The following is a 17,867-nucleotide window of genomic DNA, read 5'->3' on the forward strand; positions in this document are numbered from 1 at the left end:
GAGCTCTGACTTCAGACACACCTGTTTCAAATCCCAGCCCTGCCGATATCAGCTGCATGATTTTTCTGCAAGTTCCTTTAAAGTCTCCGTTAGGCATTGTGAAATGTGGTGTGTGTGCCTGTGTGTGTGTGTGTGTGTGTACACTCAATAAGTATGGGTCACTATTTTATGGCAGCATAATTTACTCTTATCTTTGTAAATTTTCTTTAGTAGCAGAAATGCCTAGTATACATGGAAGGTAAATACAGAATCTGGTGGCTATTTGCTTCCTTGCAGGCACACGTGGAATCTGGCCTCACTGGCCTTCCTTCTTCTGGTAATGAATTGAGGCAGTGCACAGAGGGAGGGCCACCTAAGGCAAAGAGGTCACCCATTCTTTCTCGATGAACGTACTCACACAAAGCGATTCCTGGGCTCCATTCATATAAACCAGGAGCAAAGAAGAGAGAGGTTTTGTGGTCTGTTTCCCAGGAGAGTCACATTTGTCTAAATGGTCCCCATCTGGAATAGGTTGAAGAGCCAAGTAATGGGACTGTATCAATCTCTTTAGAAAGAAAGGACATAGAAGCAGTGTGAAAGAACAAGGCCTTGCCTGGGAAAATAAAAGCAGGTAGAAATCAGGTCATACAGCAGATGAGCAAGGAAGACATTTTAGTAAAAAGGACAAGGGAAATAAAACCTTTATTATAGTAAAATAATTGAACCCTACAACATTGCTTGATTTATTTGATTTGATTACGATTCAGGGATGCATGGCTGATTAAATAAATCTACATCCTAATTTTGTTTCATGTGCTTGTGGTTGATGCTATTATTTAAAAAAATATCTATTTGCTGTCACCTTTGACTTTTAGTTCAACAGTGATTTATTAATTTACTGGTCAAATTTTATTACAAAAACTTAAAGTAATTTCCTCCCGCCTTCTCGTATTTTATTGACATAAGTATAGTTGGAATTGACTAAGAGGCCTCTCACTGTTTGGAAATAATTTTGTTACATGGAACTTTCTATTATAAAGTTGTTCTTGGTAGTATGATGTGTATTGACTTCCACGCGACCTTGGCTGGCTTATTTTAGGACAATAAGCCTGGTGTCACTTGTTGTCATGGGGCTCCTTGTAGTGCCAGCAGTTCATCCACTACAAACGGACCACATACCTTAGTTTAGAAATCATTGTGGATTAAAGAAATGGAAAGTAATATAGTGGAAAGAGTCATATAGAAATGGGTTAAAATGTTGGCCCTCTTTCTTATTAGGTAAAGTACCTCGGGACAAATCTTAACCACTTGGAGTCTCAACTTTATCTTTTTTTTTTTTTTGAAGGATTTTAAATTTATTTATTTATTTATTTTTGGCTGTCTTGGGTCTTCGTTTTCGTGCGAGGGCTTCCTCTAGTTGCGGCAAGCGGGGGCCACTCTTCATCGCGGTGCGCGGGCCTCTCACTATCGCGGCCTCTCTTGTTGCGGAGCACAGGCTCCAGACGCGCAGGCTCAGTAATTGTGGCTCACGGGCCTAGTTGCTCCGCGCCATGTGGAATCTTCCCAGACCAGGGCTCGAACCCGTGTCCCCTGCATTGGCAGGCAGATTCTCAACCACTGTGCCACCAGGGAAGCCCCTCAACTTTATCTTTTTAAAACGGGTGTAATAATATCTACTTCATAGATGGTTGAGTATATGCAGCACACTAGTCATATGGTAGGTGCTCAGTAAATGTTTATTTTATTACTAACCCCACTTCCCAAACCTGCTTAAAGCAGACAATTCACAGTGATTTACAGCTCTCTTCCAGTTTTGATTAGTTATGAAAAACTCATCAGTCATCAGTGTAACCATTTAAAACCACTAGTTTGGCTGGTTATGTAAGAATTGTGCTTACAACATTTAATGGAGTATAACCTGTAAAAATACTGAATCACTAGGCTGTACACCAGAAGCTAATATAATATTATAAATTAACTATACTTCAATTAAAAAATTAAAAATGTGAATAATATTTTAAAAAATAAAAGAAATGAGAATTGAAAAAAAAAGAATTGTGGTTCATTTCGGTGAGGCATCCCTTATCTAAACAATTCAGCAGCCAATGTTTATGAAGCACGTAATATCTGGGACATTGTGTTAAGACACAGGGATGATGGTGCTAAAATAAATATATATAAGATAACAATAGAATCTACCTTATGGAATTGTCACTAGGATTAGATGAGTCAATGATGTATTTAAAGCAGGTGGAACAGTGGCTGGGCCATAGTTAACACTCAAAAATACTAGTTTTTGTTATTGTTCTTATTTTCTCTGTAAGACGTTTAATGAATTACTTGCAATTCATTGTGGTAAACCCTCCAATAAAGGTTTGTACATATTGCTATATATAGGGAGTGTGGTACATAAAAGATTGCACTGAAAAGATTGCACTAAACTGAGTCTTGAGTGATGAGAAAAAAATCTTTTAGTTTTCTAGGCAGAAGAGAGATGCAATGCTCAGGGAAAGTGGCTAGAAGTTTGGGAAGGTTGAGGGGAGAAATTATGGACTCTAGGGCACTGTTGTCTGAAAGAAAGAAATCTGAATGAGTTGATGCATCATTTATATAAATAGTTTCATTTCTTTACCTTTACTCAACAACTGAGTGTCTGCTATGTGCTAGGCATTGGAACACAACCATTAACAAGATATTCATGGTCTTCCGGAGTGAAACTTAAAGTCAAATGGATAACATATACATTAGATAAACTATGAGCGAGGAAGCAGAGCACTAAAGGAACATATGTGATTATTTCTATTTGAGAGAAGAGACAAGAAGTCAGGATTCCTGACTTCTATGTTAATTTTGACAACATGGAATTCTCACATTTTAAAGCAAGTTCAGAAAAAAACTATGTATTTTATCTATTTTTACTAGCTAGTTTTGAATGTTGCTATTACTATTTTATTATCCATTATTTATTATTTTAATTTCTTTTATTATTATAGTTATACTATTATATATTTAAATTATTGTATTTATTAGTATTTTATTATTATTTATGGAAGCTCTTTTTGAGAAAAGATTTTAGGAATATTGAAAAATATATGTATATATTTATATTAAGGGTATTGAAATATTTACTATATATAATATGTATTTATTTTATCTTCATATCAAAATATTTTGATAATACACCCAAATTGATTTCTCCTTGAGATTATGAATAATGATTTTGTTTTAATTTTTGTATTCAGAGATATTTTAAGATACTTTCTTATGGGGTAATCTTTCATGAAGGAATTTACACTTTGAAGAAACCAACATTCAAAACTTGATATGTTAATAATAAAATGTGAAACACTCGATACAATGGTTTCTTATTCAAGACACACCTAAAGTCTCATGGTTTTTAACTTTAAGCACTAACAAAAGAAGCTTTTGATTACTCTCTCTATCCTGTAATAGAAAAGGTTATCCAGCTCATACTTCACTATTTTGTAAAAAAATTTCTTAGACTCACAGACTCTTCTATCAAGTAGCAAATATTGAAGAAAGGGAGCCTTACTTCCTCTTTAATTGTTTTTTCAGAATATCTCACTTTACCCGGAAATTTAGGCTTCTGTCTCCCTTTTGTTGTACTAAGTGATAACAAAAAGTTTAAAATTTTGCATCCAGTCATTTGCCTGGCATTTATTTATTTCTGTGATGTGAAAGGTACTGTGTGGTAAAATAGGGGAGAAAGACTGGATTCGATCCCTCCATAGGTCAGATAGAACATGCTTTCAACAGCTGTAACAAATACAGATGGTTTGGAATATGACAAGATTGCTGATTTTTTAAAAAACCGAAATTAGTAGTTTATATTAAATAGCATTTACTTCTTCACTTGAAAGAATGGCAGAGCACAAAGGAAAGTGTTACGTTCCTGAAAGCTGTCCGTGTATCTGGAAAGATTGGGAGCACCTCTCAGGAGAAGTGATTGCTACACCATGTTATACCTGGTAATGAGATCTGTTTATTTCACAGTTTTCCTAAGAAATTGTATTAGTTTCAGTCATCTTGTGTTTCCTTAATGTGACTGATTTCAGCAAAAAGCAAACCAAGTCTGAGTACATAAGATTTTAAAGGCTTTCAGGAGTTGGTTGGGAGCTACTACCTTCAGGGGGATCATTATTTTTACTCCTATTTGTTCAACCCAGGAGAAAAAAATGAACTATGACAATTTGAAAATTTAATAGGAAAAACATATCTCAAGTTTATAAGAAAGTGATAAGTGTTCCAAAGAGAAGGTCACATTTGATGGAAAGTTTTCTGTTTGGAAATAAGCCATAAAATAAAATTGAAATACAGTTTCCTTGAAATGTGGATAAAAATTCTAAGTTCATGAACAAGTCCTGTCTAAGGTATTTAAATGGACTCCAGTAGATGAGATGGCATTGTGGTCTTCTAGCCACCAGCAGGCGTATGTTTAATTTTTCATTCCATCACCTGTTTTCTGTGTGACCGAGGCACAATTTCCAGGCTTGGTTGTGATGTCTGATAATTTATTTAGACAAAGTGGTAAATATATGCCTTATCTATCATTGTAATAAAATGTTATCAGAACGAATTGGGCATATTTATAAGGGCTATTGGCTTAGTGAATGCTTTTGAATACAAACCTTCCAATATTTATGCTGCTTGAAAAATACTAATTAGAGCCAGGTTTCTTAGAAAGGTAACAGTGTTTGTATTATTTTCTAATAGTGTTTGTCGACGAGGAATGTTCAACTGCACATATTATCCATGCCCAGCAGTGTGCACAGTATATGGGGACCGTCATTATCATTCTTTTGATGGACTGGAATATGATTATATCAGTGATTGCCAGGTATTTTTGATAAAGGTATGTCACAATTACTTCCTTTTACTTAAAATTATGTAAAGACAATGTAAAAAACAAGTATGGTGGACCATGGCATATCAAATCCACGTATCATTAGTAAAACCTATAAAAGTTATAGCAATTTTAAATTAATTTCCTTGACTCACTGTAAAGTTTTATTATGTATAAGTAATGGGCTAATTCATAAACTTTCTGTGCCTCTGTTTTCTCATTTGTAAAATGAGGATAATAATTGTACCTCTCTCCTGGGGTAGTTCTTAGGATTGAATGAAATAAATATATGTAAAACTCTCAGAGAGTGCTTGCTATTTAGTAACTGCTCAATAAATGTCAGCCATTTTTATTTTTATTGCTTTAGTTTGGTGAATACAAATATAAGACATTAAATCATGTATTGGACCACATATTGTTTATAGTTGTAGCAATCAAAACGACATTGTTCTCAATTCTAGACATGCTATTTTGATGATATGCTTTGGTAAACCCTGGACTTTGTATATCTGATAAAATCCTTAAAATTTCCCATATCTTTAATGCATTCGGATTTTCTGTATCCCTAAATTTTATTTAGATATCATTGATCCCAGAATTAAATTTCTAAATGAAAAATGTAAGCTTTAGGAAGAAGTTGCACAAGAATAAGCAAAATAACATCTTTTTCTCCAGCAAGGTAACCTGTGATTATCTTGAATGTGTGTTTTTTTCTGGGTAAGGCTTTTATGTTTTTAGAGGTTCATGTATGATCCTGTTCTTTAAGCATATGTCAAGAAAGTAGACATATTCCCATTTTGTATTAGTTATATTAAATAAAAAACAAACAGTAAAATCTATAGCCTCAATGGAAACCACTGAGTTTCCCTTTCTGTGCTATTTTTAGCCTTCTTTATGAACAATTTTAAGTTTCTTAAAGAATAAATCCCTGGGAATGAATTTGGCAGTTAGATAATTATAGAAGATGACAAGTTGCCTATAGGGGTTGTGTGTGTGGTTTTGATACTATTTGGAGCATAGGAAAAGCACAGTGATAACATATACATTCTATGAGTATTTGTCCTCTTAGAACAAGCCTTATTTAGCAAACAATTTTACATGAGAATTTTCTTGTCCCCTGAAGTTTAGGTTGTAAATTGAGAAGCTTGGAAAAGTAAATAACAATTTAGAGATTTGAATACATAAACAGATACTTTTTTTCTCAAAATGTATCAGACTGATTTTATACCAAATCCTTGCTTCCCTTGATATTTAGGTGTCTCTGACATTCCTTAAGATCCCTCTTCCTTTGACTTTCTAGATATTATGCTGTTGGAGCCCTTCAGTGTCTCTTCTGGTTTCTCCGTTGTCTCTTTGTTGCCTTTTCATTTAGCATAAGCCCCAGACCATAGATGACTGAGTTGGCTCCTTCAGGGCAAGGACCAAACCTTAGTCACCATTGTTTTACCAGTGTAGAGCATTGTGCTGGGAACATAGTTGTTCACTGAATGTTGACTGAACTGGACGTCTGTTCTTGGCTCTCTGCCCTTTTCTCCTAATGCTTGGTATGATCATCCCTCTCTACAATCTTAACCTCATCTACAAGCTGCTGAGTTCCAAATTGACATGGACAGCTCTGACCTTCAACTTCTAGGCTCTTCTGACTCAAGTTCATCCCTACAATAATACATTTTTTTCATTCTGTTAATCTTTCTAAGACTCACATTGCTATCATGTCATTGCTTTCTGAGAACTACGGTTGACTCCCAATTACCAGCTTCCATAAAATCAAATTTCCCTTGAGACCCTTTGATAATCTTTCAAGGGTCTCAGTTAGCTCCACCCCTCCTCTATGTCTTTTCTCAGGGTATTTTCCTGTACCTGATTGCCTCTACTCCCTCAAAATAACTTTTCTAGTTCACATTTACCTGTTCTGCTCTTACACATCCTATTGTATTTAATAGTCATCATGTCAAAAGTAAGCAGCCCATTATATTCTGATTATTTTATGTGTGCTCAATTAGATTGTGTATCATTTTATATCAGAGCTCTGCGTTATACTGCTTTTGGGTTCCTCATAAGGGCTAGCACAATTACGGTTGTACTATAAGAGCTGAAAAATTACGTGCTCGGTTTTTTAACCATTTTTTTAGAGGGCAGAAATCACAAGCTTACACTTAATTAGTAATCTTTGTTATAAACGCATATACATGCCTTTAACATGAAGTATGTAGAGCAGTGCTTCTTAAGCTTTAGTATGTATGCACATCACCTGGAAATCTTGTTACAATATAGATGCTGATTTTATGTGTTTGGAGCAGTATCTTGGATTCCGCAATTTTTAATAAACTACCCTGATGTTTCACGTCCATAGTCCACTCTTTGAATAGCAAGGATGTAAAGCATTTTCTTCTTTAAAAAACTAATTTTAACTATTTTTGAAATTCTCTTCTTCTGAATAGTAAACTTTGTCACATCTAGAAAAAACAAAGTATCATTGACAATATTGTATCAAACATGACATGTTCCCATTGGATATGTCACTGAGGTTAATTAATGATGCTTTTTATGGTTTCATTTTATGTAGCAAAACAAAAATTCTTCCAAACTTTGTCTTCATTTTGTGTATGGAAAAAATTATTTAGAAGTATTTACCAAAAACATTTTAAACCTTGTTCATGTATCACCGTCTTTGCAAACATTTTCCAATGTGTGACAATGGTCTTTGCTCATGCATTATCATTTCATTCATTTAATAAACAATTTTTAGGGCCTATTAAATGTAAACTGTGTTAACAAAAACATGCCTTCTCTATTTATTAAGATAGAATTTTGCAATAAACTTCTAAAGTTTTGAAACAAGGATCAGGACCTACATTTCTTTTTTCCTCCCCCCAGTCATTTTGCAAAATGCTGGGCATTCGGTGAACTCTTAACAACTATTTATTTGATCTACCTGGCTTTTCCTTAACTCCTCATTTGTCTTTGCAGTAGAGAAATCATAGTATTTACCACTGAATTTTCAAACAATGATTGTTTTTTTTTAATTGAAGTATAGTTAATTTACAATGTTGTGTTAGCTTCAAGTGTACAGAAAAGTGATTGTGCAGAAAGAATATTTGTCTCAACTCTGATTCCTGACAAAATGAAAGTATCTTCTTCTGTTTGATGCCGAATGATGGTAGCAGTCTTTTTTTATTGGTGCTGCAATATAACAGTGCCATTTTATTTAGCAGGCAAGAGCCATTAAGGTTTGGCTTTTAGGTTTTATAAACCTGATTTCTTATCATCACTTTAATTTTCTACTATATCCTTCTGTAAAAATGTATACATAATGTTCAGTCTCAGATTTTAATGAGACATGCCTACCTGTATATGAGAAGACATGTTGCAGGAAATGTTATTCCAACATTTGGATACCTAATTAAATATCTGGGTTAAGATCTGTCATTAGGGTTCATGTGGTAAAAATAAGATATAAAGAATACTAAAAGTCTAAAGCTTCAAGTTTTAGAATTGTATATGCCTTTTGTTTTTCAACATCGTTATTGGAGTATAATTGCTTTACAATGGTGTGTTAGTTTCTGCTTTATAACAAAGTGAATCAGCTATACATATACGTATATCCCCATGTCTCCTCCCTCTTTCATCTCCCTCCCACCCTCCCTATCCCACCCCGCTAGGTGGTCATGAAGCACGGAGCTGATCTCCCTGTGCTATGCAGCTGCTTCCCACTAGGAATTTTACATTTGGTAGTGTATATATGTCCATGCCACTCTCTCACTTTGTCCCAGCTTACCCTTCCCCCTCCCTGTGTCCTCAAGTCCATTCTCTTTGTCTGCGTCTTTATTCCTGTCCTGCCCCTAGGTTCTTCAGAACCTTTTTTTTTTTTTTTTTAGATTCCATATGTATGTGTTAGCATACAGTATTTGTTTTTCTCTTTCTGACTTACTTCATTCTGTATGACAGACTCTAGGTCCATCCACCTCACTACAGATAACTCAATTTCGTTTCTTTTTTATGGCTGAGTAATATTCCATTGTATATATATGTGCCACATCTTCTTTATCCATTCATCTATTGATGGACACTTAGGTTGCTTCCATGTCCTTGCTCTTGTAAATAGAACTGCAATGAACGTTGTGGTACATGACTCTTTTTAAATTATGGTTTTCTCAGGGTATATGCCCAGTAGTGGGATTGCTGGGTCATATGGTAATTCTATTTTTAGTTTTTTAAGGAACCTCCATACTGTTCTCCATAGTGGCTGTATCAATTTACATTCCCACCAACAGTACAAGAGGGTTTCCTTTTCTCCACACCCTCTCCAGCATGACCAACATATACTTGATAAGCCAAGAAATATTTTATTCGACCATGGAGTAATTATTTCATACCAAAGACAAATTAGTGATTAACCAATGCAACCTAGTAGTCATGGTTTTGAAATATTATCATTCCAGATAGTAAATTTCTCAACACTTGGAGATTTTCTGCTGCAATTTTAATTAATTAATTAATTTTTTAAGAATCAGCATTTCCTTTGAGAAGGATAGAATGGCTGCCAGCACCATTCATTTACTTGCTGCTTTTTCATAGGCAAGAATCACTTCTGTGAATATCATATTTAATTCCTTCTTCTTTGTCAAGCAGCTCTCTTTCCTCCCTGTCTTGATTACAAATTCCAGACTTTGTCATTTGTAACTCATTTTTATCTGGTAAAACTTATCATTTATTTTTTTGGGCCCTGTGAAGGATCTAGTAATAAAATTCATAAAAATTTCCATTTTATTTGCCAATTGGACTTTTAAAAATTAATACTTACTCAACTTTATCTTGAAAGTATAATGTTACTTGACTCTGACACACTGAAGGAATTGTAAAGGTTTTTGTTTTCTTCTTAATCTCTGGATTGTGGAGCTTTTTTGTTTTTTTAATGTGGACCATTTTTAAAGTCTTCACTGAACTTGTTCCAATATCGCTTCTGTTTTATGGTTTTTTTTTGGCCACAAGGCATGAGTGGTCTTAGCTCCCTGAGTAGAGATCGCACCTGCACCCTCTGCATTGAAAGGCAAAGTCTTAACCACTGGACCACCAGGGAAGTCCCTGGATTGTGGAGTTTTAAATGTAATCTGATTCCAGCGAATACTTACCCTATCTTTGTTGATGTTTATCAAACTTTAAAAATTCAAGTTCTCTGGTATTTTATTCATTTTGGAGGCTGTTTATGCTATAATTTAAATAGCACAAGGAATATAGCACATTATTTTTTAAGTGTGTTGAAGCAAATCTAGGACAAAGTTCATAATTGTATTTCCTGAGGTAAGACTTTTTTAAGAGTAAAAAGAGTTGAGAAACCAAACAGCAACTTGACCTGTGCTATAAGCTCAAAGAAAGAGAGGACACTGGATGTTTTCAGCAAAAGTGGGAAATTTAATATTCCAACTCCCAGATTTCAGAGCCAAGCTCTACTTCCATTATCTATGACAGGCCCCTGTCACTGCTAGGTTTCTTCCTGTAACTTGTTTTAGATTAGGTTTTTCAACATTCTGTTCAGTTGATAGCTCAAATGTTTGGTGCTCTCCTTAAGTCTCTGAAAACCCTTCTAATTTCATCGCTCTCAAATTTTTATACCTTGTATCATCATTTTTCATGTCAATATTTCTTGTGTGATTTCTATGTGTCAGGCCCTATACTGAGAAGTGGAGGTACAGAGTATGCAAACAGAGATATCAGTCTAGGGTCCTTTGAAACTTAGGCTGGTGGTGGAGAGTTATTAATCACCAAATCACAAAATTCATATAAAATTGCCACTGTAAAAGTTAATGATGACCTATGCAAAATCCAATTAAACCTTTTAAATGTTTATCTTCCTTTTTTGAAGTGATTCTTGCTTTGTCTCCTCTGAGGTAATTCTACTGCTTCTGCTGGTCTTTGACCACTCCTCAGTCTCCTCTGGTGGCTTCTTTCTCCAAGAGTTTCTTAGAACACTGGGTCTCACAAGTTCCATATTTTCATGTCTGTCTCCTCTATAAAACTCTTAGTTGCTTGTAATCTCATAATATCTTGAAGGATAAACCCTGTATGCATTTATGTATGTACCTAGGTATGTATTTATCCATCCATCCATCCATCTGTCCATCCAGCCACAGAAAATGAAAACAGAGAGGAAAAGAAGTCAAAGGAAATCATTACACCCTATTTAGGCAAATGTAAAGATCTAGATAGAATTAGATAGAGCTTTCTCTGTCAAATAAGAGTAAAATGCAAATTAATGGCATAGTAATTATACAATGGTATGGCACTTCAGGAAAAAAAGAAAGAGAAAGATAGAGAAGAAAGAAGGAAAGAAAGAAGTAACGTAAAAATTAGATGAAGATTTCACTCTGAATAAAATTTACTCCCCATAAAATAAAAATATTTTCTGCCTTCCAGAAGTTATGAAAGAGATGATGGAATTAACTAATAAGAATTTAAATGTATGTTAAGGGAATAAAAGTAAGTGAAAAAGGAAATGGTAAAATTAAGGAACAAATTAAAGCCCAAAACGCATTATAGAGTTGAGATATAAGCATTTCTTTTAAAAAATGATAAGTATACCATCTTTTGTTTATCTTCCCTTCCTTTTGGTTCAAATGTGAGAGATAATCTAATTGTCTAGAGTTGCCTTTTTTTTTTTTTGCCTGCATTAAAAAGTCCCTTGGCCCATCAAAGAATGTGCTGCTTTGGGGCCATTCAGCTGTGGAACATAAATCATGGCTGCCTGAGGCTACTGTATCAGCAGGGACTTTCTGTGGGATAGTTACCGTTAAAAGGGGCTGGGACTATGACAGGTCTTAGACTGACATAGCAAGTAAAATAATATACTACCTTGAGAGGTGCTGACATTTTATGTTTTGGAATCACTTGGGAGAATATTCTCTATCAGTGTTTTCAGTACCTGAGCATAAAGGGTTTGAGGAATCTATGTGGCACATTGCTGTTGACCTTTTTCCTCTAGCTTTGTGTTACTTACTGTGTTGCTTAGCAACTCTGTAGCATTATCTCCAAACCTAATATTAACTTGAAATATATATTAGAAATGGAAATTGGAGAAACGTGACTGTTAGGATTTGATAGTTTCAAGTTACTGTCAGCCTAACATGATATTACCAGGCAGACGATACAATACAATATAGAATATTTCTTGGCATTTCTGAACATGATATTACCAGGCAGACTATACAATATAGAATATTTCTTGGCATTTCTGAATTAATATAAAGACTAAAGATAACATTGGGGCACTTTGATTAATAGTAATAGAAATGTAATGGCAATAGAAATCCTTTCAGCCAGCTTTTCACATCCCTTAATCTCAAAACTCTTTCCAAGAGGAAGAGGAAAACAAAACCCTTAATTATATATATATTTCTTCTTTGAAAATTGTTCATAAAGGCAGAAAAGTGTGGCATTATTTTTTGAGTAATACAATGCCATAATCATCTTGATGACCCTTATTATTCTCCTTTTCAAAGTTTAGGCAATACTTTGGAAAAGAATTGTTTAAGAAGAAGAAAAAACTCTTGGTTCCTATGAAGTAAGGAAAATTGGGTCACAGAGGGACAAATTAATTACTCTGTCAACAGCATTCATTGAAAACCTATTCTCTAGGCACTATGTTGTAGTAATTCCTAATAAGACAGGAAGAATTTGGCCAAACCAAGAAATATATTGAGCTAGTGTTCATATTGTTGGTGATATAAAAAACTAAGTATGGAGAATTTACATCAAGACCTATATGATTTCCAAACATTTAAGGACTCTTCTCACTTTGAAAATAAACACTGACCCATATATCTAAAAATGAAAAGGATTCAGGAAATGTATGTGAGCCTTTGAAAATTGGAATTTGAGTTCAAAGAGAATTGTCACTTTCCTTCTGATGAAATTCCCACCTTCCACTAGGTAGTGGAAGGACTCATGGCAGTGTGGCTTTAACTTTTGGGGCGATAAGGACCACTTCAAAAATTTGATGAAAATCATAGACCTTCTTCCTAGAAAATACAGATACTCAAAAACAGCATTTTACAATGAACTTCCAGAGTCTGTAGAACTATTGAAGTCCATCTAGTAAAGTGGGATAAAAATTAAAAACCCTGTTTCCAGAGAGAGAGTTCTTAGTGGATGGAGAGGGGAGTGGCTGAAGGAAGGTGAGGGTGAGGTAACTGGTGAAAAGGTTAGATTTAGAGTGTGTGGGATTAAATAATAGTCTCTGGAACTAAGGATTTCCTATAACCTACAACTGAATTTTCTTCTCAACCATTACTAAACTCTTCCTAATTTCTCTGCAAGTGGCATTAAAAAAGAGGGTTTTGAACTCTGTCTCTGCCCTTATTTAGCTAAGTGACTTTGGACATTCATTTAATCCTTCTTAACCTCTGTTTCTTGATCTGTAAAATGGAGATAATACATAATTCAAGAATTATCATAAGAGACAAATGAGACAATGCATGTAAAGTTCAAAGGAAGCCCTCAAATGATATGCATCATTTTATTTACTAATACAGTGTCAAAGTTTTATATTTATTTCAGTTTTATCTTGTAGGCAAATAATTATTTAGCCAGAAAACTGGCTTAAAATAAAACAAAAGATGTTGTCTAAAATGAAAATATTTCTTTTAAAATTCCCCTAATTGACATGTCTTGTTGGGTATTTTATGAGAATAGACTGGTTGATAAATTTGAGCTGTAATAATAAAATGGAAAAAAATCCTTGTTGGAACAACATTTTAACAGGAGATATTATAGATAAATGTTTAAAGATTGAGCTATCTTGGTATACTTATATTAAATTCTTCACATTATTAGATCAAAATGATTTTTATTTTAGAGGTAAGTTGTATTTCAATTTCAATACAATTCATTGTAAATCTTGGACTTCTTTAAGATTTGTTAATGAAAAATAAGTAAACATTATATATAATATACGTTTGTATTAATATAATATTTTTGACATTTCAGAGTACAGATGATTCAGATATATCTGTCATTGGCCAGAACAAGAAATGCTTTGACAATGATATTGTTTGTTCTAGAAGTGTTTTGATTTCAGTTGGGGACACTGAAATTTACCTGAATGATACTCCTTACAAACAGGTTAGTGAATTATTTCTTGTAAATCATTTTAACTTGTCCTGAGGATACTGAAAATAAAATAGAAACATTTTGGGGGTACTTTTCTTTATAAGTGGTTACTAGGTTTGAATTTTTTTCTTTGTCATTTTATGTAGCTTCAGTAAATCATACTTGATTTGTCTCTTTTGTTTATACTCCACTTCTCCATTTGCTGATTCTTTCCTTGTCACCTGTTACCTGGAGTACTTCAACGTTCTCCAAGCTAGACGCCTGGCCTGCAGTCTTAGTTTTTCCCCTCTGATCCATCCTGCCACACTGCAGCCAGGGTGGTTTTCCTAAAATGGAAATGTAATCTCCTGACACCCTAGTGCTTCAAACTTTCAAGTGACCTCCCATTGCCCTTACAAGGCCTCACCAATCTGGCCATTGCTGCCTCTCCTGCTGTACCTCTCATCACTTTCTGCTTCAAGCCCATGTTCCAGAAGTTGGAGCTTTTATCAGTTCTTCAAATGCTCTATATTCTTTCTCTCACCTCTGGTTCTTCATGAATGTCATTGCTCCTACCTGGATCAACCTTTCCATTTAACTTATTCTTATGTGATAAGTCTCATCTTATCTTCTTCAAGGAGTTCCTGCTCTTGCCCTCAAGCTCCCTGTCAGGACATGCATCACACTTTAGTGAAATTACTTGGTGGTGGCAGTGGTCCCCAACCTTTTTGGCACCAAGGACCGGTTTTGTGGAAGACAATTTTTCCATGGACCCGGGGGTCGGGGGATGGTTTAGGGATGATTCAAGTGCATTACATTTATTGTGCACTTTATTTCTATTATTATTACACTGTAATATATAATGAAATAATTATACAACTCACCATAATACAGAATCACTGGGAGCCCTGAGCTTGTTTTCACTTGCCACTCACTGATAGGGTTTTGATATGAGTCTGCAAGCAATTGATTTATTATGGTCTCCGCACAGTCAGACCTCTCTGCTAATGATAATCTGTACTTGCAGCCGCTCCCCAGCGCTAGCATCACTGCCTCAGCTCCACCTCAGACCAGCAGGCATTAGATTCTCATAAGGAGCACACAACCTAGATCTCTCACATGCGCAGTTCATAGTAGGGCTCACGCTCCTATGAGAATCTAATGCTGCCGCTGATCAGACAGGAGGCGGAGCTCAGGTGATAATGCAAGTGATGGGGAGCGGCTGTAAATACAGATGAAGCTTCGCTCGCTCGCCCACTGCTCACCTCCTGCTGTGTGGCCTGGTTCCTAAGAGGCCACGGACCGGTACCAGTCCAAGGCCCGGGGGTTGGGGACCCCTGTGTGGTGGTCTGTGTCTTTTCTATTTGTCTATGAGTTCTGTGAGAATTGAGACCGCTGTCTTATTTGTTCATTCTTGTATACTTGGAGCCTGTGCAGTTTGAAAGAATGAATAAAGTTCATTCATTCATTCATTCGAGCATTCATTCATTTATTCATAATGTCTACTTTGTACAAAGTTACCTGTTAATTATTGGGACTACAACAGTGAAAAGACACTCACTGTGCTTGCTTTTAAGGAACTTATACTGAGGTGAGGGGTACGTTTCAAGTAAATGAGGCTGTGCAGTGTGGTGTGCTATGGTAGGAGTGTGTTTAGGAAAGCAGGAGAATCCCTAAGAAGAAGACCTAAGCCAACCTGGGATGTTCAGGGTAGTTGTGAAGAGCATAGACTGGAGTCAGTTAGTACTCACTTAGAACCTCTGTCCTGTCACCTACTAACTCTGTCACTTTGGGCAACTTTATTTAACCCCTCCAAGCTGCAGCTTTCCCATTTGTAAATTTGGGATGATTATGGAATCTACTTCCTAAGTTCACATGAGGATTAAATGAAAGAATGAATTTCAGGAAATAGCTCTCCTCCTCTCCTTCACCCTCCTTATTTTTGAAGGCTCAGAAGACATGCTTTGGGGGAGATGATTTGAACTGAGTCTTAAAGGATGAGTAGGTATTAGGCAGGTGAAGAGAGAGAGTAGGAAGGCAATCAGTACAGAGGAACAGTCATGTTGAAAGGAACAGAGTTCAAAGATAAAATGGCACGTTTGGAGAACTGCAAGCAGTTTAGTTTGGTTGAGGTGGATGGGGATAGTGGAGGGAGGGTGAGGCAAAGATCAGGGAGGAGTGTCCAGATTGACTTTCATGCAGGAAGCTTGGGGACAAGGGCAGTAGACCAGGAGGCTGTGTAATATAATATTAGAACTTACTCTACAAGGAAGAAATTTTGGAATTAAGTGACATGATCTGACATATGGCCTTTATAAAGTGACCTATTTTTGAGTTTTTAGACTAGCGTTTCTCAGTTTGGTTTGCAAAACTTCTGCATTAGAATCATCTAGAATATTTATTATAAGAGCTGGTCCCTAAGGCTCCACCTCAGGAATTAGAATGGCTGAAGTTGATGACAATCAATATTTCAATGGTTCCCCAAATTCTGCACACTAAAGTTTGAGAATCGGTGCCCTAGATCATAGCTCATGTCTCAGTAAGAAATGTTGAGACCAACCAGGCAGCAATCAAGATTTGAGCAAAACAGAGTTTGTACAAGTCATGCTAACATCTTTTTGAAGTAATTACTGCAGTTTGGTGTAGCCATCAGCTGGATATTCATTTATAGGTGAAGGTTCTCTCTAAGAGAAAGGATGTGTTAAAAAAAAAGAAAAACTGAAGAGAAAATAGTAAATGCTCTTATAAAGACTGTTTGACACATTTTTGAAGTGGTAATTGCAGTTCTGTGTAATGTTCATCTTCCAATTTTCACCTGAATGCAGGTGCTGATGAATCTCCTTCATATCAGTAGTGAAGTATAAAGTAAGATGAAGAAAAATCATGAAGATAGTTTGACCCTAACAAATCTCTGGCTAATATTTTTTCTTGAGCATCAAAAGTGAAAATAAGTACCATTTGTTTTATGGCATATGGATTGCTCATTCAGGGGAAGGAAAAAAACCTGTTATTTTTTCAATAAATGTACCACTCTAATTTTACCAAATATGTAGCATATAAACATTTTATGAATTTAAGCTGTATTTTAAAAGTTTTAATTCTCTGCTTTTTATAACTTACTTTTCTAACATCACTAGAGTTTATTTATAGTGCAATAATTCTCCCCTGAAGTGGAGGTCCAATTCATAATACCTCAATCTTATAATGAGAAACATCTTTACTTCCTAATCTGAAAAGTAAGGAGTACACCATCTCCTTTTGACCAAAGAGTATTGTTCTCTTGTAGCAAACTGCCTTGTCTAATAAAAATGAAGGATTTAGCGCTACAGGCAAATAGAGAGGATGTGCTTTTACAGCAGGATAGCTAATACAAAACCAACCTGAAGGAAGTCCAAAAATGTTGGACTTCCAACATTATGTTCCAGTGATATGTCAACCAGTCTGAGGGGAGTTTAATAGGAAAATACATGAAAGAAGTATTTCATGGATTGAAAAGGAGCTATAAGCTACAAACATTTCACTTACTTACTTTGATTATTGCTGTTCAGGCTGGAAGCTGAGAACTAAGAACAGGCCAGTGCAGGAAGGTGTTAAAAATATATGTTACCCTTGATCTAGAAGCTGCAGATACTGCCATAAACTTGACAAAGTGCGTCTTTCTAGGAACTAACGTTCATGTAGGGGGGAAGACAGATAGTAATGCCAAAGACAAATCAGATAATAGAAAGGTCCTGAAAAGTGTAATCAAAATGATAAAAATAGGTTCTATGGCAGAGGGTGATATGGGGGCCTGGCAGGCTACACATTTTATGGACCTAGTGAAAAATGAAAATGTAGAGCCCTTGATCAAACAGGGAAAATTTTTTTCCTTTGTTTTTTAGTCTTTCTTGACCTGCCGTGGTGTTTTTTATTTATTATTTAATGCCTTGCTCACTTAGGC

The 17,867-nt window shown here is 35.5% G+C and overlaps 1 protein-coding gene across 2 annotated transcripts in view; it reads left to right on the top strand.

Moving 5' to 3' along the window:
• The window catches only part of OTOGL (otogelin like), a 147,717-nt gene that overhangs the window by 55,356 nt on the left and 74,494 nt on the right, over window positions 1-17,867 (top strand). The window contains exons 24-26 of one of the 2 annotated variants that reach the window (XM_036866495.1): window positions 3,861-3,968; window positions 4,714-4,852; window positions 13,826-13,960. In XM_036866495.1, coding sequence (XP_036722390.1) covers window positions 3,861-3,968; window positions 4,714-4,852; window positions 13,826-13,960 — 382 coding nt within the window. The remainder of the gene's footprint in view (window positions 1-3,860; window positions 3,969-4,713; window positions 4,853-13,825; window positions 13,961-17,867) is intronic. The other variant, XM_036866496.1, reaches the window with a different exon arrangement.

Source organism: Balaenoptera musculus, chromosome 10, assembly GCF_009873245.2.
Source record: "Balaenoptera musculus isolate JJ_BM4_2016_0621 chromosome 10, mBalMus1.pri.v3, whole genome shotgun sequence".
NCBI lineage: Eukaryota > Metazoa > Chordata > Mammalia > Artiodactyla > Balaenopteridae > Balaenoptera > Balaenoptera musculus.